Source organism: Camellia sinensis, chromosome 14 (assembly GCF_055761805.1).
Source record: "Camellia sinensis isolate YWXY chromosome 14, ASM5576180v1, whole genome shotgun sequence".
Classification (NCBI taxonomy): Eukaryota; Viridiplantae; Streptophyta; class Magnoliopsida; order Ericales; family Theaceae; genus Camellia; species Camellia sinensis.
In genome coordinates, this window is record NC_138974.1 from 56,973,373 (window position 1) to 56,995,744 (window position 22,372).

At 41.6% G+C, this 22,372-nt stretch overlaps 2 protein-coding genes across 4 annotated transcripts; both read right to left on the minus strand.

Moving 5' to 3' along the window:
• Nucleotides 1-11,646: 11,646 nt before the first annotated feature.
• LOC145807770 (pyruvate decarboxylase 3-like) lies at nt 11,647-13,700 on the minus strand. Its single transcript, XM_082906587.1, has 3 exons — nt 13,402-13,700; nt 12,065-12,182; nt 11,647-11,856 (listed from the first exon to the last, which is right to left on the minus strand). Exons 1-3 carry the CDS (start codon nt 13,413-13,415, stop codon nt 11,671-11,673), a joined length of 318 nt encoding a protein of 105 aa, XP_082762713.1. The 5' UTR covers nt 13,416-13,700; the 3' UTR covers nt 11,647-11,670.
• A 2,101-nt stretch (nt 13,701-15,801) lies between these two features.
• On the minus strand, nt 15,802-18,597 carry LOC114314196 (pleiotropic drug resistance protein 1-like). Of its 3 annotated transcripts, none has more exons than XR_014350798.1 (6): nt 18,177-18,234; nt 17,948-18,015; nt 17,552-17,780; nt 17,340-17,460; nt 17,094-17,182; nt 15,802-16,357 (listed from the first exon to the last, which is right to left on the minus strand). XR_014350798.1 is itself a non-coding variant. In XM_082906043.1 (6 exons), exons 3-6 carry the CDS (start codon nt 17,346-17,348, stop codon nt 16,001-16,003), a joined length of 366 nt encoding a protein of 121 aa, XP_082762169.1. In that variant the 5' UTR covers nt 17,349-17,460; nt 17,552-17,780; nt 17,948-18,597; the 3' UTR covers nt 15,802-16,000. The 3 variants fall into 3 exon arrangements, 1 of the variants encoding a protein (XP_082762169.1); XR_003647406.2 differs by having other exon boundaries at nt 18,149-18,234; XM_082906043.1 differs by having other exon boundaries at nt 15,802-16,183; nt 16,273-16,357; nt 17,948-18,597.
• Between the last annotated feature and the right edge of the window lie 3,775 nt (nt 18,598-22,372).

Consider the following 22,372-nt stretch of genomic DNA (forward strand, 5'->3'; position numbering starts at 1 on the left):
ATAAAAAAAAAAAAAAAGTCCTTTAATCACTAAATTATCAACATAATTATTGATAATATATTTTTTTTTGAAACAAACAAAAAGATCACTTTATCGATAACAATCAATCAAAATTGACATAGTGGGGCCTATAGGAGCTTTTGGCCCACCACTTAGAGTCCAATACATCATTCAAACACTAAAACCTAACATTGCTGGAGCCTAACGTTGCATTAAGGACCAATGACATCTAAACATGTCAAGAGAGGAACCAGCCACATAAGCAGACAAAGATCCTACAGAGTTATTGCACCACAAATCAGCCATTAATGAGGTCCCCTGCAGCATTTATTACGATAACCCCTTCACGTCGAAACAGGACAACCTCACCATGAACAAGGCAAGCTAGAGTATAGACTTTCGGCCAACATGACAGGTCGGAGTGGACAAGGAAATGATGAGTAAAGGATATAAGCAGGTTTCTAAGATAGAGAGAAGGTTAAGTTCTTGATCACAATCCTATCCCAATATTTCATTCATATTATTTCTCTAACTTGCTCGTTGGAGGGTTCACTGGGGGACTCTTGTTCCTTGCTGAACTCTTGTGCAGGTTTCTCAGTGGGCCCAACGATCGGATAACCGTGTGGGAGGCTTGGATCAGTCCAACCCGTTCTTCAGAGACAAGTAGTATCATCAGTTGGCGCTGTCTGTGGGAACCTTTCACTCCGTGTGGCAATTGTGCTCATTGTCGCTGGAGACCCATTCCCGATAATCCCTACCTACCACCCACCAAGGTGGATGGTCACAACTAGATCCATGGCTTCTCAACACAACGCTGCCGACCCCCAAGCTGACCCTCCTAACCCAAACGACCTACCGCCGTATTTCACAGAACTCACCAACAGCATTAACCGCCTAGCTGAGCAAAACCAAGCCCTGATTAATGCTTTGCTTCAGCGAGATCTCCTTGTGCCTCCTCCACCACCACAAGATATCCCACATAACCGAGAACGAACCCTGAGCCATCCCTTTCAACAAGCCCACCCTTCCAACTTGGAGGGTTTGTGACCCCCTCCTCAAGATATGAACTCGCCACCTCGGGGTCCACCTTCATCAGTCCAAGCGTCTGCTCCTAAGGGAGAGGCCAATAGTGTCCAGCCTCCATTGCATTCCAGTGGTGACAACGTTCCTATCTGGGATGTGGAGCTCCGAGCCATGAAACTTCAGCTTCAAGGAGTCATGCAGAACATACAAAACAAATCCTCCACAACAGCCAATTCGCCGTTTGTTGCCTTCATCAAGGACAAGCCCCTACCTCCTAAGTTCAAAATGCCCTCGATCGACTCCTTCAACTGTACAACAGACCCAGTCGACCACTTGGAGACCTATAGGACCCTGATGGTCCTCCATGCATTCCCCGATGAGATCATGTGTCAGGCTTTCCCTATGACGCTTAAGGGGTCGGCCCGACTGTGGTTTAGTCAGCTGCCGACGGACTTCGTCTCTACTTTCCAGCACCTAAGTGACTCCTTTCTTAGCCACTTCATTGGTGCTCAGCGCCAATGGCGTCCGGCGACCCAGCTCCTCAACATTTGCCTCTCGGAGGGGGAGTCACTGTGTAGTTTCGTCACCTGTTTCAACACCGAAGCCTTGCAGGTGGCGGAAAACGACGACAAGGTCATTCTCAAGGCTTTCATGGCTAGTTTATGATTATCCGATTTCCTTTTCTCCCTCTCTAAAAACCCATCAACCTCTATGGCAACTCTCTTTTCCAAAGCCCAAAAATACATGAATGCCAAAGATTCTCTGGCCGCCCGACAAGATTCCACTACCAAAAACCCAACGCTTAGAGAGAAGAGAAAGGAATCGTAAACCAGAACCATCCAAACACCCCAGTATACTGATCGAGCCGCTCGAGCCGACCGATCGACACCTACCCAACCGCTCGGGCGGTTCGAACGGTACACACCCCTCAACTCCCCCATGGAACAAGTCTTAAACCAGATCCAGCGAGATTACAACTTGAAATGGCCACAACCCTCACGATCTCCTTCCAACCGGCGAGACCAGTCCAAATACTGTCGTTTTCATTAGGACCACGATCACAACACCGAGGAATGTGTTAACCTTAGAGACCAGGTAGAAAGCTTGATATGCCAGGGGTGCCTCAGTCGGTTCACGGCAGCCCGCCCTCAGCAACGACCAAGGACCGAACCTGCTAGGGGTAATTGCCGACACACTCATTCCCGACAACCCGCATAACCTAACCAAGGCAATGATTGGCCCCCGCCATAACCCCGAGCACAAGGAAACCCTGCTCCCCCGGTTGGAGAGATTAGAGTCATTACTGGCAGACTTGTATGCGGAGGATCATCCCGTTCGGCCTAACGAGTCAAACTCAGAAAAATTAGACAGGGCTCTGACAAAGAAGTCGCGACTTTGGATCGCCCCCTCAAACACCCCAAGAAATGGATGAAGCCCATCACCTTTATGGAGGCCAATTGCATAGGCATCTGTTACCCTCACGACGACCCCCTCGTCATCTCTACTCTCCTATCCAACTACAAAGTCAGACGAGTGCTTGTCGACAACGACAGTTTTTCAGACATCATCTTCCTAAACACCTATCGCCAGCTCAAGGTCGGGGAAGAAAGTTTGTCCCCTCTCCAAACCCCACTGGTCGGCTTCACTGGGGATCAGGTAACCACTATAGGCTCCATCGATCTTCCCATCACTATCGGAGAGTATCCACAGCAGACCACCAAGTTGATCACTTTCCTCGTCGTCGACTGTCCCTCCGCTTATAACATCATCCTCGGCCGCACAACCCTTAACGCTTTTCAAGCTGTCACATCCACATACCATCTAGCCATGAAATTTCTTACCAACCTCAAGGTCGGCACCGTGAGGGGAGAGCAGATTGTGACTAGAGAATGCTACGTCACTTCACTCAAAGAGGTTAAGCTAAAGAAGGATATGATCATTGAAGGACTCGACGTCAGAGACGAAGACGAGTTAGTCAGAGGGGAACCAGTGGAAGAACTTGTTGAGGTCCCCATCGACCCCACCAACCCAACAAAAACAGCCAAGATCGGCAGCCAATTATCCTCCCAAACCAAGTCCGACCTTACAACCCTCCTAATCGAACACAATGATGTGTTTTCCTAGACCCATTCCGACATGCCAAGTATGGATCCCTTCTTCATCACTCATCGTCTCAGTATCGAGCCCCATTTTCGACCCTTTCGCCAGAAGTAGCGTATCTTTTACCCGGAACGCAATGCTTTTATTGCTTCTGAGGTCGATAAACTACTAGAGGCACGGTTTGTCAAGAACGTAGACTACCCCAGATGGCTGTCAATGTGGTCCTAGTCCGTAAAAACAACGGTAAATTGTGACTTTGCGTCGATTCCTCCGACCTTAATCGGGCTTGCCCCAAAGATAGTTATCCCCTCTCCCGTAAAGATCTTCTTGTCGACGCCACGACCGGACATCAGATGCTCAGTTTCATGGATGCCTTCTCTGGCTACAATCAAATTCTGATGCACCCGGCTGACCAGGAACACACCTTCTTCATCATAGACAGAGGAACTTACCACTATCGCGTTATGTCATTCAGATTGAAAAATGCCGGAGCCACTTACCAACAGTTGGTCAATGCCGTTTTTCACCATCAGATAGGTCGGAACATGGAAGTCTATGTTGATGACTTGCTTGTCAAAAGCAAACTCTTCTCTGATCATTTGGCAGACCTACGAGAGACTTTTGACACCTTACGTAAGTATCAAATGAAGCTGAATCCGGAGAAATGTGTATTCGGCGTAGGATCTGGGAAGTTCTTGGGTTTTATGGTCAATCAGTGGGATATCGAGGCCAACCCCGAAAAGATCAAGGCCCTGATAGAAATGCAGTCACCCAGAATGGTTAAAAAGGTTCAAAGGCTTACCAGCAGAGTCGCCGCCCTCAACCATTTTATTTCCCGCACAACAGACAAGTGTCTCCCCTTTTTCAAAGTCCTTCAGCAGGCCTTTGAGTGGACCATCGAATCTGAAGAGGTTTTTCAACAACTGAAACAGTGCATGGCCAATCCCCCCTACTCTCTCAGGCACTCTGTGGCGAGACCCTCTTTCTCTGCTTAGCCGTATCGAACACCGCAGTTAACGCGACCCTCATCAGAGAGGACAGTTCAGTACAGCGTCCGGTTTATTACATTAGCCGAGCTCTCAAGGAGGCAGAACAGAACTACCCTCTGCTGGAAAAAAATGGCACTTGCCTTGGTCATAGCCTCAAGACGACTCCGATCTTATTTCCAAGCTCACTCCATAGTGGTCCTCAATGACCAACCCTTGAAGAAGGTAATGCAACAACCAAAGTCATCTAGCAGGCTTATGCAGTGGTCTGTTAAGCTCAGCCAATTTGAAATCTCTTACCGACCACGAACGGCAATCAAAGGACAGGCTGTCGCCGATTTTATCTTGGAATTCACCAATCGCACTCCAACCACACCTCTTCAACCGAGGCAATTCAGCACTGAGATAGAAGATCCCTACTTCTGGACCCTCAATGTCGATGGATCATCCCATAAAGAAGGCAGTGGGGCTGGTCTCATCCTCAGCGCCCCCGAGGGCGGTTATTTCAAATGTGCTCTCCGCTTCCTGTTCGACGCAAGCAATAATGAAGCCGAGTATGAGGCCTTGATAGCAGGTCTTCGCCTAGCCAGAGACATTGGTGTGAGCCATATCCAAGTGTTCAGTGATTCCCAACTGATCGTCGGATAGATTACGGGGGAATTAGATGCCAAGGAAGACACAATGCGAGCCTACAGGGATATTGCACTCCTCCTTGTTCGCCTTTTCAACACTTTCCACATCAAACACATCCCTCGGTCAGAAAACTCCAAGGCAGATGAAATGGCTCAATTAGCGTTGGCTGACCAGTCAGACCTCAGCCACGGCGTCTGTCTTGAATACTTGGCCTACTCGGCCACTTCGCCAACCCAGCAGGAGGTCCACTTCCTCCAAAATGAACCTATCCCATGGGCGGCGGACATCATCATGTTTTTGACAAGTGAGGAGTTGCCAAACGACAAACAACAGCAAGCCGCCAAATTCAGAGCCCGGTCGTCCAATTACATCCTCATCAGTAGCCTACTATACAAACGCAGATTTTCACGCCCATACCTCAGGTGCCTCAGTCTTGCTCAAGCGACTTATGTGATGAAGGAAGTCCACGAGGGTGTATGTGGCAATCATTCGGGTGCCAGGTCGCTGGCCTATAAAATACTTCGCACTGGCTACTTCTGGCCTACTCTCAACCAAGATGCCACTAAATTGGTGCTTAAGTGTGATAAATGCCAGCGCTTCGCCAACATCCCCCATGCTTCACCTACAGAACTGATTACACTTAGCAGTCCTTACCCATTCGCCAAGTGGGGCATCGACTTAGTTGCTCCATTGCCCACCGGTAGGGTCCAAACCAAGTTCGTTGTGGTCACCATTGATTACTTCACCAAATGGGTGGAAACGGAACCCCTCGCCACAATCACTGAACTGAACACAACCAAATTTATCTAGCAGTCGATTGTATGCCGATTCGGAATCCCTTAAGCCATCGTCTCAGACAACGGCAAGCAATTCGACAATGCCAAGTTTAGGAAATTATGTACCGAGCTCCACATTCAATCATGTTTCTCTTCCCTAAGTCATCCCCAAGCCAATGGGTAAGTCGAGGTCACCAACCGCTCTCTCTTGAAGATCATCAAAACTAAGTTAGAAGTCGCTAAGGGACTCTGGGCTGAGGAATTACCAAACGTACTCTGGGCCTATCACACTACAACCCGAACCCCTACTAGAGAGACCCCATTTCACTTAACATATGGCGTTGAGGCAGTCATCCCAGTGGAAATTGGCCTGCCGTCCCCGAGAGTTCTGCATCCGGATCCAGAACTAACTGAAGAATTGCGTCGAGCTGACTTAGACCTGATTGAAGAGCTCCGAGAGACCACTACTGTCAGACAGGCCTCATATCAATAGAAAATGAGAACACACTACAACTGCAAAGTCCGACCGAGAGAGTTCGCAGTGGGGAACCTCGTCTTACGCGAAACGACTATTGCTACCAAAAATCCCGCCGAGGGAAAGCTAGCAGTCAAATAGGAAGGACCTTACGTCGTTAAAGCCAGACCTCGCCCAGGCACTTACCGACTCCAAGACATGAAGGGCAAAGACCTCCCCCATCCATGAGACACTAAGCACTTGAAGCGTTATTTCCAATAAAATGGCAACTCCTATTTTTGTATTGGTCAATTGTTGTATGTTCTTTTTGGTGATTTACACACTTGTTCATTTTTGTCCTTTTCATACATGGTGTAAACTTGTGATCAATAGGCTACGCCTTAAATGACAATGACTTTATATCGCCATCTACGTTGTGTTTCAATAACGACTTGTTAATTAGAGCTCAGCCATACTGAGTTAGTTAAAGCCTCAGCCAGACTGAGCACGATGAGCTCAGCCAGATTGAGTTAATTAAAGCCTCAGCCAGACTGAGCACGAAGAGCTTAACCAGACTGAGTTAATTAAAGTCTCAGCCAGCCTGAACATGAAGAGCTCAGCCAGATTGAGTCAGCTAAAGTCTCAGCCAGACTGAGTTAATTAAAGCCTCAGCCAGACTGAGCACGAAGAGCTCAGCCAGACTGAGTTAATTAAAGCCTCAGCTAGACTGAGTATGAAGAGCTTAGCCAGACTGAGTTAATTAAAGCCTCAGCGAGACTGAGCACGACGAGCTCAGCCAAATTGAGTCAGCTAAAGCCTCAACCAGACTGAGTTAGTTAAAACCTCAGCCAGACTGAGCACAAAGAGCTCAGCCAGACTGAGTCAGCTAAAGCCTCAGCTAGACTGAGTTAATTAAAGCCTCTGCCAGACTGAGCACGAAGAGCTCAGCCAGACTGAGTTAGTTAAAGCCTCAGCCAGACTGAGCACGACGAGCTTAGCCAGACTGAGTCAGCTAAAGCCTCAGCCAGACTGAGTTAGTTAAAGCCTCAGCCAGACTGAGCACGAAAAACTCAGCCAGACTGAGTTAGTTAAAACCTTAGCCACGCGGAGCTCAGCCAGACCAAGATAACTTAACCCTCAGTGCGGCAGAGTCCTCCAAGTCTTAGTTAGAACTCGAATGAAACATTCGGCTGGTCCATTTTCACAATTCAATATTACGACGTGGTTGCCATACTTAGTCAAAATCCAAGTTCATGACCATCCATTTTCATTAGTCATACAAGTTAGCCTATTTGCCGATTTTTAACATTTTTCCCATCACGGTTTCCTTACAAAATTTCATATTACTTAGCTGTTACAAACTTTTATATTACAACATGGTTTGCCTATTTTTAACATTTTTACTGATCATCCACATTTAACATGGTTTCACATTTTCACTTTTCACTGATTACCCATTTTGACCATTTTACATCATAATTTACTTATAAGTTTCACAATTTACGCACAAGTCTCATTTTTTACACCTATTTTTTGGTACATTCCGCTCAATCATTTTTACCATCTCAAATTTACAACTCAGAATAACGACAACAATAATATACAAGAAATTCGTTGTTTTATTCATAACCTTGCGCTTTCATACAAATCGTTGCACCAAATTACATACAAACAAAAACAAAAACAAAAAAACAAAACAAAACAAAACACACAAACAGGAAATTTTTACACAAAAGCACTCTTCCTCATTAGAGGCAAGATCTTCCTCTTCAATCCCCTCGTCCAAGGGGTTCTAGACGATGTCGTCTTCGCCTACTTTCACGAGGCTGAAGTCCACGTCTGGGAATAGCTCTTGCGCCTTATGTTTGAAGGTCATCCAGCCGCTATCCCAAAACCCGCGCATTTCCTGCTTGTAGAAGTCAGACCACTGGAAGCTCTAGATCACTTCCTCTTCACTCCTGCCTCCAGCGGCCACTCCCGACGGCCCAGCCCCCATATCCCCCTCCTTCGCCAAACTACTAGTGACAGCGGCATCAATGGCTATCTGGAATTCGGCAGACCCCTTGAACTGCTCCACGGCCACCGTACACAAGTCGGGGTACGCCGCCCTCTCATATGCTAATTTTTCCCTCTCCTCCGCCAGGGCCTTCTCCAACTCCGCAATCCGACCATCTGCATCTTCTCTGTCTTTGATCGCCTAGTCGCGCAGTTCTTTGTTGTTGGTCATGGCCTTCTCCCATCTCTTATTGGCGGTGGTGCAGGCTTGCTGGACCAACTCTAACTGTCTCTTCTCACCCACCAACTCGAACTCTAACAATACTGCCTTGCGGCGTTCCGCTTCCAACTCTGACTTGGTCGCGAGGAGCTCAACACCAGCACGCTCTACTACATAGCTCAGCACCACCGCCAATACCTCCATATTCTTCACTCACTGCGCATACTCCAGTCCCTTGGCACAGGCACTTCGAGCGGCTTTCTTTCAACCCGCCATCTCCACCTTTAGTTTCTGCAGTTGTGCCTTCACCCCTTCTAGCTGGGTCCTCAATGGCTCTACCTCCATCTTCGCCTGCACTGCTTTATTCATCAGGGCAGCCGCCAAGGTCGCCGCCTCCATCTGGGCCGAGTAGACCCCTCTCAGAAGGTCGGCCTCCGTCAACTGTGCCATTAACCGCACAGCCGCATCCTCTAGCGTTTCAACGAGTCGATCGACCGCTACCCTGGCCTCCCACCCTTATTCTGTCAACCAACCTACAACCGCGCACGCGTAGTACATGGTGGTCTTCAGCGCGGTGTTTGTCTCTGGTCCGCTACTCCCAGTCCTCTCTTTGCCAGAATTGGGAGATACATTTACCATAGCCCCAAACGTCGCCTCCGCCTGGGCATGTGGGCCCACGACTTCTCTCAGCACTTGGGTGCTTGGACCCATATCTTTTTTTGGCACTTGGGCGCTCGGACCCATATCTCTTTTTGGCACTTGGGCTTTTGGGCTCACGCCTTCCTTTGTTGTTTGGGCAATTTCCCTTCCTAGCGCCTCCTCTGCGCTCCCCTCCTTCATCTTCTTTAGAGCAGGGGCGTCCTTACTCCCCTCTACACTCTCTGCCGCCGCCCTTGACGAGGGGAACCCGCCTACTAACCCCCTGACCACCACCGCCTACAAAGTCACCCACGTCTCTTGTTGACCGGACGCTTTGTAGCAAGAAAAGAATTCTTCCACTGTCATCACCGCTCCATCGGTCGCCAATGACCATGCGATCGCGCAGGCCATTATAATTTTCCATGCGTTGGGCATCAGCTGCCCCGACGCAACCTCCAGTCAGTTCAGTATGTCTACCACTACTCGAAGGATCGGCAACCTTAGGCCTCATCGCAATTCTTCCTCGTACAACGAGAATTCTGCCGGTCGTGCATCCGACGCCCTCTCTTTAGATGTGGGCACCCTCAACTCTATCTCTGCTGGAATTTGGTACTTCCTTCGTACCTCCTCCAACTCCTTCATCGTAAATGTCGACCTGTTGGCGTTGGTGTGCCAATGGTCCAGCTCCACTTGGCTAATTGGCCTAGCGGCGGCGATCATCGTCGTCGGACGAGCCCGCACCACTTGCCCCGCTCCCCTCTCCTCCCTCCGTTTCGCCCGATACTGTTCCGCTAACTCCACTGCGTCGTCGTCCCCCAAAGAGTCTAGTGTCATGGTTGGCACTTCATCTCGAGCCATCTCTCCTATGTGTCTACGTATAGCTTCAGACGCTGGCACAAGGAAGTTCACAAAGTGTTGTAGAGGTGTATCAGACGAAACAAATGAGTTCAATTCTTGGACGTGTTGGTTTTTTGCAAAAAAGTAGGTAAAGCGAATAACTCCAAACACCCACGATTTGCCTATATTCCAAGGGTCAAGATTAAATTTCGCCAGTTTGAAAATTTTTGAAAATTTCTACCCCCGCCTCTTCAACACCCTATATTAGCCTATCCCTTCATTTCTTACTAACGCATCACTTTCCTAGTTACGAGATTTTTCCACGTGTACGTCCATGATCCACTACTCTCTTCCCCTTCCCTATCTATCCACTTCACATCATCATGTGCTACGCTGCGCCACAAGCCCCGCGCGCCGCCATTTCCCCTTCTCACTCGGTTACCCTTCGCGGTTGGCCCTCCTCGCAGTCGGCCTTCTCACTCGGTTACCCTTCGCGATTGGTCCTCCTCGCAGTTGGCCTTCTCACTTGATCACCCTTCGCGGGTGGCCCTCCTCGCAGTCGGCCTTCTTACTCGGTCAACCCTTCGTGGTCAGCCCAAATCCCAGTCGGTCCTTTCTCCGTCGACCTTCTACAACCCTTGTCTTCTTCCTTATTCCCTTCATTGGACTGAAGCTGCACTTGGGAATGAGGGACTACTGACATAAGTAGGCCTATAGGAGCTTTTGGCCCATCACTTAGAGCCCAATACATAATTCAAACACTAAAGCCCAACATTGCTAGAGCCTAACGTTGCATCAAGGACCAATGACATCTAAACACGTGTCAAGAGAGGAACCAGCCACATAAGCAGACAAAGATCCCGTAGAGTTATTGCACCACACATCAGCCATTAATGAGGTCCCCTGTAGTAGTTATTATGATAACCCATTCACGTCGAACAGGACAGCCTCACCATGAACAAGGCAAGCTAGAGTATAGACTTTCGGCCAACATGACAGGTTGGAGTAGACAAGGAAATGATGAGCAAATGATATAAGCAGGTTTCTAAGATAGAGAGAAGGTTAAGTTCTTGATCACAATCCTATCCCAATATTTCGTTCATATTATTTCTCTAATTTGCTCGTCGAAGGGTTCGCCAGGGGACTCCCGTTCCCCGCTGAACTCTTGTGCAGGTTTCTCAGTGGGCCCAACGATCGGACAACCGTGTGGGAGGTCTGGATCAGTCCGACCCGTTCTTTAGAGACAAGTAGTATCATCAAAAATAATAACAACAATCATTAATAAAGAAGATGTAAAATGTATCATAATACAATAATCTGATGCCAACTAAGTTTAATATCACAAAACATACATATTCATCTACTAGCACCGTACACTTGGTGAACAAACTTACCAAAGAAACAAACTCCCCCACCAAACCAGCATTCATAGTTACCAAAATAGAAAAACAAACACAGAAAAATCCCCTGCAGCGGCAATAGGTAAATCATAGTTGTCTCCGTTATCACTGCTGGAAATTGAGCTTTTAGTGGCGTTTAAAAAACGCCGCTATAGTTATAAAAAACGCCGCTAATTTTTTTTGTGACGTTTAGTACCAAACGCCGAAGATGCGGCCGTCGCTGTAACTTTATGACACTTTAAAAGCGTCACTATACCAGTGTAGGCGGCGTTTTGTAAAACGCCGCTAAATGTGCTGCATTATGGTACAATGACGTCACTGCACATTTAGCGACGTTTTAAAAACGCTGTGATAGGTTACTTTTATTTTAAAAATATAATTGTTGGTATTCTATAGTGGCGTTTAAAAACACCGTTATAACTTTATTTTTAAAATAAATAAATAAATAAATTGTGCTAATTCTGTGAGATTTAACCAAAAAAAATACCTTTTATAAAGATGAAAAATATACAATATATTGATTAAATTTAGGTAAACATAATACTAAATCAATTCATGCTTCTCAATACGCAAAAATATTTCAATTCCAAGATGAAATAAAGTTAAACTAGTACCTAGTGGTAAGTTGAAAGTTATTACAAAACAAATCGGCACAAAAGATGCAATTCAAACTAATTATACATACAAGTACTATGAAAGCATCTACTAAGAAACAAAAATTCCCAGGTTCTATAAGGAAGATGATGGTCCTCTGTTCACATCTCAGCATTGTTGACACATCTTGTGCTGTCACCTGCCAAGCATTCACCAAAATAGGTGTTAACAAGGACAAATTCAGAGCAGTGAATCCCATTACAGCAATCCCTCAAGTTTATAATCCTTCATATTGTGCATGCTAGGTGACATAAGATGAAGATATACAATATTCATAAGATTAGGAGAATTTACAAAAATCAAAACTATATTATATACAATGAAGATTGAAATGTATGCATAATTACCTGGAAGCTACCATCACCAATGGAAGCAATCACTCGCTTATTTCGTGCAGCCTGTGCATATCCAAGAGTCGCACCTACAACCCAGCCAATTGATCCATATTGCATCTGGAACTCATACCTGCAAACCCCAATTTCATATTATTTTTTGTATCTTAAAGCATAATAAAACCAAAAAAAAAAATGCAACATTCTCTCCACAACTTATCCGCATCCCTCAGCCAACTTTTGAATCACATAAACTTAGCATTATTTCATTTGTGATTAATAAATGACTTTTGGATCTAACACTAAATTTTGGATTCTATACTTTCCCTTATGTCAATGAATATATAAATCTCAACAATGCTCAATCAATCAATTACTGCGTTAGGTTTAGTTTACATTTCCCAACCATTTTCATGTATATCTAAATTCTTTTTGTTGTTCTTGTTTCCCTTATCTTTATTAAATGTTTCTGGTACATTTAAGAAATGTTTCCACAACCCTAATCCAAACAATAAACAGCCTTTCAGAAACTAGTTTGATGAAATGATATGATTGTGTAGAAGAAGATTTGTCGATAATGCTATGAAAGACAAATAGTCATTTCAAGGATCACTACGCCAAAACAGGGCATTAACGGCGATTTTTTTAACGGCGGTAACGAAAATCGTTGTTAAAGGTACTACTAACAGCGGTAACGAAAACCGTCGTTAAAGGTATCATTAACGGCGGTTTTGTTACCGCCATTAAAAAAACCGCCGTTAATGCCCACTTTTAACGGCGGTAACAAAACCGCCGTCATTACCGCCGTTAATGACGGCGGTCTTTGCCGGCGAAGCTCCGACGAAACTCCGTCGTGCTCCGGCGAAACTCCGGCGTGCTCCGGCGAAACTATCTACAATAAAGTAAAAGTAATGTTTAAATATTTATTTAGGGAATATATTTCATGAAGAGTGGCTATGGTAGAGTGGTTAGTGTGGATGGATGAGAGGTTGAGGGTTCAAGACTTGGGGAGTGCAAGAAGAAAGAATTATTTTTTGAAAAATTTGAACCTATTTACGGCAGTAAAAAACCGCCGTTTTTGGTCCTATGTTACCGCCGTTTTTGGTCAACTTTTAACGACGGTAATTTACCTTTTTACGACAGTTGTACTTTTTCCGACACGCGCATAAACGGCGGTAACAAAACCGCCGTTAATACCGCCGTTAAAGGCTTTAACGGCGGTTTTACAGCCTTTAACGGCGGTAAAAAACCGCCGCTAAAGCCCAATTTTGGCGTAGTGGATATTTCTCAGTGCTTGAATGCTTATCAAGAATGCCCAATAGTCAAGTAAATGGCATTAATAGCTATCTTACCTCAAGTATTCCATGTCCAAAACTACTCTCCCTAAATGCACTCCACTCTGGTTGTCTGTCCCAACAAAATTTGCCTTTTGCAGGGCCAGGGGAGAAATTCAAATGGCATACCCCTCCCATTTCTGGTAAGTATTCTGTGGTGGACATTTGTCATCTGCATGATCAACATCAGCTGTTTCTATGTTTTCACCATCTCCAACTGTTACGTAAATAGGACCACATGGGTCAAGTGTATAATTGTAGACTCTATTCATCTGCTCATAGGCATACACCTGAAATGAAGATAATATGTCACTTTGTCTGATAAAGAAAGAAAAGAGTTTTGGAAATGGAAAGCGAAGGATTATTCCATGTTCAATCTTCATCTGCTTAATGGCATTTTGGATGTGTGTGCATATATACATCTTGACCCAAAACCCAAAAATTCCTCCTTACAACAAGACAATCAATATCACACAATTAACAAAACCCACCAACTTCCCCCCTCCACCCCCCCAAAAAAAAAAAAAAAAAAAAAACACAAAATGTTAAGATTTCATTGAAGACAAAGTCGAAAGAAAAACAACAAAATATTTGTGAACAGAGTAGAAGTGAAAGTTGTTCAAGATAGAAATCAATTAAGATAACAGTACCACCCGAGATGACGACACTATTTGAGAAGATAACGTTACCTGAGGTAGTAGTGCTATTCGAGATACCAATGCAAGATGACGTCCAGATCAGGGATATTACACTTAGAAAAATATTTGTCAAATATGAAGGCATAAAGTTAAAGAAAATATGCAACAATAGAAGTAAAGCATAAACAAAATGTTAAGATTTCATTGAAGACAAAGTCGAAAGAAAAGCAAAGTTAAGTTACACTAATGGGCACAAGGGCCACACTCCTAAGCATCGTTTGGTATGAAAAAAAAGTACTGAAAAGTAAAGACATAAAATTAAAAAATAAAAAATCCTACGGTTATGCTTTTGGAGTATCCTTGAGAAGTTTAGTTTTAGCAACTTCAATGATCGTGGTAGCAATAGCTGTATCGGCCACATCACCATCAGCTTCGGTGTTGTCAGCAGTCTCCTTATCAATGTCAACAAATAAAATGTCTTAAAATGGTGGTCTAATCAATTATATACTGAGATCTAATTAATAGTCCAAAACTTTAGAAAATAGTGAAAATAATGACTTGTTAGATTTATTTATTTTTCTTTGCTTAAATTGATTTTTTTGCAACCCTCACTTGAGAAATTATCTTCTGTTAGTGATGTACCAAAACCAACTTAATTTTTTTTATGCATACACCTTGGCCCCCTTAGACATAATTTCTGGTTCTACCCCGGTTCTACCCCTGTCAAGAATAACCATCGTATGAACTTCATAATTTACACCACCACAAATATGAAACACCATAATTTACACCCACCCCACTAAAGCACAAATGGTAGTCCGACACATACAGTGAACAAGCATGTGTGGATGCAAGAGAGAGAGAGAGAGAGAGAGATACCTAGCAACTAGTCGGACACATACAGTGGAAACATCAGGTCTTATATGCCTCATGGTGTCAAATATGGCCATACCTAATGGGATTAAAAATAATCAAATCAAGAAAATCCACAGGCAGTATGTGTTAGAAAAATCAAATCGTAATTATGTCTTTGTGTGGAAGCAAGTATGTGTGCATGAGAGAGAGAGAGAGAGAGAAAGAGAGATTAAATGAGAACTAAGAAACATGTGAATATTATGTAAGAAGCTCAAAGCTAAACAAAGGTAGTTTATATATGCATGCGTGAGATTGTAACAAATTGAAAACATTAGACCATGAAAAGGCGTTTAGTTTAAAACCTTTCTACAGAATGCATGAATCATGGCATCAGACACAGCAGAAAGGATTTCTTTATTGCTTCAGTATGCCTTTTGTATTGTTTAATGCTTAGTTGCAAGTAGTCCCTGTAATTAAAATTTAAGTTCTACCACAGGGAGTGCAAGCTAGTCCAGGTGTGGTTCACTTCGAGGTCTCCTAAAAATTGACTAGCTCTATTATGCTTTATAAAGAATTTGAAGGCACAACATTATCATCCAAAAAAGGGGCCTCTGAGCAATAACCAAAGTTGGCAATTTGTATTAAAGTATTTGATGACATGAGAAGACTGCGATATACAATATTTTTTTTTTTTGATCGGCAAATAAATCTTTATTGATGACGCATACAAAGTATGATTGGATACATCAATAAAGAGGAGCTTAGAGCTAACACGAAGCTCTAAGCGCCAGTTGGTGAGGAACCAACAAAAGAAAAACAAAAGGTGCTACTTCAAAGACAAAAAATGCTGCCACCAAAAGCCAGGTAGGATCCTAATAGGCTTTCAACCCATTACCAATATGATATGATATGACGTAGTGAACTTCCCTGAGACTCCCAGATGAGACCATAGTGAACTGACTAGCATCTTGATTTACAAACTGAGTTTGAAAGATACATTCACATTGAAATTAAATTCCTATGACCTGGTTCCTTGCTACTTTAATTGATTCAATAATTATCAGACATCGTCCTTTCACATCCAAACCTCTCTTTTTATTCTGAACACAATATAAGTTACTATGTTATAAGTTTAAATCTAACTCACCACAATAAGGTCCAACCCCTTGACATCTAGCCGAGAATGCTAATGTTTCTCTAACAGTCAATTCTCCTAAATGAAGATCATACTGACTGATATAAGCCGATGTTCTCTGTGGAACAAACTCATCCATTCCATGGCCATTGTAAGTTTCTTTTCCTGAAACCTAGTAGTTATATAAGATTTATGTAACATCAAAAGATGAAACAAATTCCTCAGAACTTGGTTGAAAAATAGTAGTGTTTTTTCTTTTACTTTTAGATCTGAATTGAGCTTTCCAGCCAAACCGAGCAACAATGTGGTTTTCCCAGAACTTGGAGGACCTAAAAGCAATGTCATTCTGCCCAAAAAAAAAAAAAAAAACAAAGAAATGATAATTGGGATATTAGGAGAGTTGACAATTTTAATTTTTGTAATTTTCAAATTACTAAATAATACTGCTAACTATCAAACACAAAATTTAAAAATGAATTTTCTTAAAACTTGGAACGTTCAACAACATACTTGAACCTGTAAGGGCATTTTCAATACTTTTTCTCAAATCGTGATTCAAATTTAAATTTGAATAAAAAGCACTCGATGTCGATCTCTTTTCACTCTTGGACAAAAACTGGTATCAAATTGAGTTTTACTCAATTGAAAGGGACCATTTTACAAACTCAAAATTGCCTACGGCTACATTTACTGATATGAAAATCCTTACCCAAATGAAAGGAGACCTAAAGTTTTTTTCTTCTCGCTATTTTGGTTTTTCATGTTTCAAGTTAAAATTAGATAAAAAATGTCATATGACATGAAATATTTTATTATTTTAACCTCTCTTACTCAAAACTTAAATCGAAATATAATAATATATTTTTTAATGTCACATGGCAACCAACTTGATATTTTCTATCTAATTTTGGACAGAAGTTAGCTTTATGAGTAATTTAAGAAAAACTTGAAACATGAAGGACCAAAAAAGAAGAAAAAAAACCTTACGGGTCAAACTAAAAAAATATTTAAACATAAGGGGTAAAGTGTAATTTACCCTTTTATAATCTATTGCTAAAACTCAAACAAATTGCCTTTCTCACCTTCCAGGGTTGATGATTCCATTGACATCATGAAGGATTGGTAATGGTTTCTTTCTACTTGGAAGAATATGAAGGCAATTTAAGAACCCCTGAAGAGAGAGAGAGAGATTGCAGGGTCAGTTGAATTTAGAGATGAAATATGGAAGCAAAATTGAAGTTGATGCATGTGAAATTGTTCAATGTAGACATGAAAACAAGACAATATTATATTATGAAATTAAAAAAAAAAGAAAAGAAAATTTGTGCCTCAAGCATATTGACAGAGAAGTTGAATATGGTAGGCAATGCTCTACTGCCAACATAAGCTTCTGCATCAACTGTTAAATGCTCAAACCTGACTTCAATTGTTGGAAGTTCTAGCCCAACTCTGCATCATCATTTTGAAAAACAAAAACAAAACATATTTAGAAACATACTTCAACCAAAAAAAGACAGTAAAGAATAGAAATTTCAAATACCAAGTTCAGCATCCTCTGTTGGAGGGCTTGCAGTAACAATGGCATGCTGCCCTCATTTATACCATACTCCAGCACTGTCCAAATGCGAACTCCGCATTGTCTTTGTGGAATATGATGGTAAGGATGGAAAACTTATACAAGTTTTCTTCATTTTGGATGCCTCCATATTGTTTCCCATGTTGAAAACAACATTGTAGCCCACCTTGGACAGAAACGCCATGATGTGCCCCTGTAATGAGGTTTGTGCAACCTGTTAGTTACAACTCATTTAACCAAAACTAGTCAAAATCAGTTCACCACAACTCATTTAACCAAAACACAGGGATCTATATATATATATATACACAAATTGAAAGAAATTAAATCCGCCAACCGGCTTTCCCGCTTGCAAACCACCTTTCGTAGCAGCATCCATGAGACCTGGACCAGCCCGTCCATGAAGTACAGTTTAAGAGAATTGCAATCTGCAGAAAATAATAAGTAGGCTCATACAATCCATATAAATTTTGGGCTGAAAAAATTGAATTCTATGATGTATCTTGTGTTGTTCACTTGCAGTTCCATACTCCATATACATCTACATGAATAAGTACATACATGGAAGGTTAAATATGGAGTGACTTGCCTCTTTCCCCAATTCCAGTGCTCGAAGAACCCAAATACATGACTCTCCTTCCCAACCTGTGAATGAGTTCATAGCACCGTTCTATCTCTTTTTTGACCTTTTGTCAATGAGTTCATATTAGTGAACGAGTTTTTGACAGATTTCATTAAATTGTAGAGTATGTTCCGTGTTTACAAAAAAAAAAAAAAAGGTTAATATAGCCAGATGAAGTAGCACCACGATGCCATGTATGAGCAAATTCAAGCAATTATTTTTTAGGGATTCAAGAAGTTATGATAATATGAAAGTGCTTCTGTACTAAAGAATGATGTAGAAAAACAACTGAACTGCTATATATGCTTGAGATGATAAGTCCTAATATGGCAATAAGAATGTATATAACATATGACTCTCTTATTCATCCACTCGTCCGTCAAGTCTGTCTCATACCACACACACAGCCACGCAGAGAGAGACAGAGTGCACAGAGCTTCACACACACTTATTTTTGAATTAATGGTTTCTGTTAATTTTGAAAACTTACAATTTTTCTGCTCTTTGTTTTCAATTTTGTATATTAAAATAAGCCTAATCATTTTCAGCCTCTTCTCTTTGCATTTTGACTACCAACTATAACTAGATTAGTGGATCATCGAACATTAGCAAATACATGATAAACCAAGTCAACTAGCAGCATCAGGAACATGAAAATATTAACTGTTTACCTTAAAATAAGTTGTTATTTTGCTATTCAAATAGCAAACTTCCTCAAATTCGCTATTAAAATAAGTTAAAAATAGTAAAACAAATCCATTGGCATAAACTATTTGAAGGTAAACTCATAACATTCAAGGATAGATTGTCAGTAATTTATTACACTTTTTCAATAAATATAGCATGAATTGATAACACACAGAACATAGCAGCAAACCTCATCAATGATGTCATTCATATATGCAAAAGCTTGAGTAATCAAATTCCCTCAAAAATCAACAACAATCAAAAAGAAAACTATACCCAAAAAAAATTCCCAGCGAGTCTTCAAATCTCAAACAAATAAAAACTCTCAAATCTGAAACATGTAGTTTAGAATGAAAATCTCATATCTAAAAGGATATGGTTTCGAATGAAAATTTTTAATGAGGAAAGACTATATATTTTCGAATGAGAAATCTCAAATCTGAAACATGTATTTTTGAATAAGAAATTTTAAATTTCAAACTTATTTTTGAATGAGAAATCTCAGATCTAAAACATATGTTTTTGAATACGAAATCTCAAATCTCAAACATACTTTTTGAATGAGAAATCTCAGATCTGAAACATATATTTTTTAATGAGAAATCTCAGATCTGATATCTTAAACATATGTAAACCCTAGGAGAAGAATCGACGGAAGGAAGAGCTTGAGAGAGAGAGAGAATACGAAATTAAGATTGTAGACAGTGGTGCTCACCTTAGTCAACAATGCAGATGGTGGTGGCGGTGGAGCTTCGAAATCGAGAGAGAGAGACAGACAGAGAGAACTTCAAAATCGAAATCACTCTAAGATTGGATCTGAGATGAAACCGAGCTGAAGAAGGTTGAATCGTAATCTCTGAGACTGAAGGGTTGAAAGAGAGAGCGAGCGATCGGGTGAGTGAGAGATTTCAGGGATTGGTTTCTCTGAGACTAAAGGTTTCCCAGATTCAAAATGAGGGCTTGAAGAGAGAGAGAAGGGTTCTGATTCTCAGAGAGCTAAGAGAGAGACGGAGGAATAGCATTATTATAACATGTAAACGCGTTTAAAAAACGACTTCTATTCCTTAAACGGTACCGTTTTATTCAAAACAAAACGCGACGTTTATAAAACGTCGTTAAATGTTAGAAACAGTGACGTTTAAAAAAACGCCGTTAAATGCTATATTTCCTGTAGTGTATGCTCATTAGAAGCTCTCCACTCAACCACCTACTCCAAGAACACTTCTGCCTCCAAAGCAACATTTGATTTACCTCAAATTTATCTTAATTATTTTTACTAAAAATTAATAAATATAAAATATAAAATAAATTTTAAGAATTATTTTTTTGGTAATTGTTTATTATTATTATTATTATTGTAATTTTAATATCTATAATTTCTATATTTATAAATTTTAATATATCTATGACATAATTACAACATTACGTTTCAATTCTAATTCACTGTCGATTGAATCAGTGACCAATCCGCCAAGTCATTTTTTCAATTCACTCACTGATCCGATTTTCAAAAGATAGTTACTAAAGACTACTGATGGTGCATGTGTCGTCCTAAGATTGAAAATTATTCACTCTTCCGAGTCATTCCTATGCATCAATCAATGATTATATTTTTTTAAATATTTTTTTTCTTCTAAACATTAATATTAAAATTACATAAATTAGTTATATTTAAATTAAAGCACTACAATGACAAGGCCCAAAACTACCCAATATTTTCTCCCTAAGATTGGATGTGTATAAAGAAAATTGTGCCAATGACAAGTCATCCACAATGATTTTTATAACTAATATAGCAGACAAATAAAATTTTTAAACAAATATACATAAACATCTACTTATCATTATTTTTTTATAGCTAAGAAAACAATTTATTAATGTAAACAATATATTACAAGATTGACTTCATCAATATAAAGGCTTTGGCTAAAGTTGCAGCAAGATTAAAACAAGCCTGACAACTTTTCATTACCTGATGATCACTTACAACATTTTTATTTCATATTTTATAAAAAGAACACTTCACCCAAGTGGGAACTTAAAAGTGAAGTAGGATAAAATAATATGCCTATACAGACGGAAAAAACATCTCTCTAGAAAATGACCGTTGACGAAGCTCTGAGGCTGGTAGACCGACGGGATGAACATGGCTACTCAATGGAGGAGAAGGACCATCTCATCCGAAGTAAAAAAAAAAAAAAATCAAGAGTACCACTGTCCCAGAGGATATATCTATGAGTGAATCCTAGTTGGGAATTACAGAATCGGGGGCAAACAGCGCTGAAACAGAACCATCGCAAGCTATAAACCCTAATGGGAGGGAGGAAGCTGCAGACAAAGATCAGATGGAAACCACAGAGGGCAACCATAATATTTCTCACTCCTTTAAACAAGCCCTCCTTCGATCGCGTTTTAATGAAAGCCGAAATGAGAAGAACTTCGATTGCGATGTGGAAGAGATTTCATCGGACGAGGAGGATGACTCCACTGCAAAGAGTTCTGAAGAAGACGACGAACCAATGGATGAGGAAAGAGATGGGGTTCCGAAAGTTAAAATCCCCAAAGCTCTCCTACAGAAAATCAGAGAACCATGGAAAAAATGTTTAATCGTTAGATTGCTGGGGAAGAGCATAGGCTACAAATTGTTCATGGTAAAAATGACAAAAATTTGGGGATTGCAGGCTGATTTTGAAGCACTTGATATAGGTAATGGATTTTTCATTGTCAAGTTTGACATGGTAGATGATTACATGAAAGTTTTTACTGGTGGACCTTGGATTGTGATGGATCATTACGTGATGGTAAGGAAGTGGCAGCAAGACTTCAAGTCTGATGAACCAGAAGAGGCTATCACTGCAATCTGGGTGCGGTTCCCAACTTTACCCATTGAGTATTACAATGAGAAGGCACTATATCACATTGCAAAGTTCTGGGCATTCCTCTGAAAATAGACATCAATACAGCAATGGCAGCAAGAGGGAAATATGCACGAGTTTGTGTGGAGATGGATCTTCGGAAACCTCTGATCTCACACTTCTCGATAGGTAAGCACACATATCGCATTGAGTATGAGCATATACACTCACTATGTTTTTCTTGTGGCAGGATTGGACACCGGAGGGAAGCTTGCCAAGAGATCCCCAGACAGATGCTGGAGAAGACATAAGGAACAAATGGAGAAGACAACTAGAAGCTGGAAACCAGCACTAGCACTCACACTGGGCCAGAGTCAAAGAATGCAACACAAAAGTTGGAGGCCAACCCAGAAACTTTTGGGCCGTGGATGACAGTGTCCAAAAGAAAAAAGAATCCAAAGAACTCATCTATGCAAAAGGAGCAACCCATTCCATGTAGCAATAGTTTTGAAGTCTTCAAAGAAGGAGGAGCTCACTCTAAAGGCCACACAGCCCATGCAGAAAAGGACAAAACTCATAGAGGGAAAGCCCACCTAGATACAGGCTTCAAGTATAATGCAA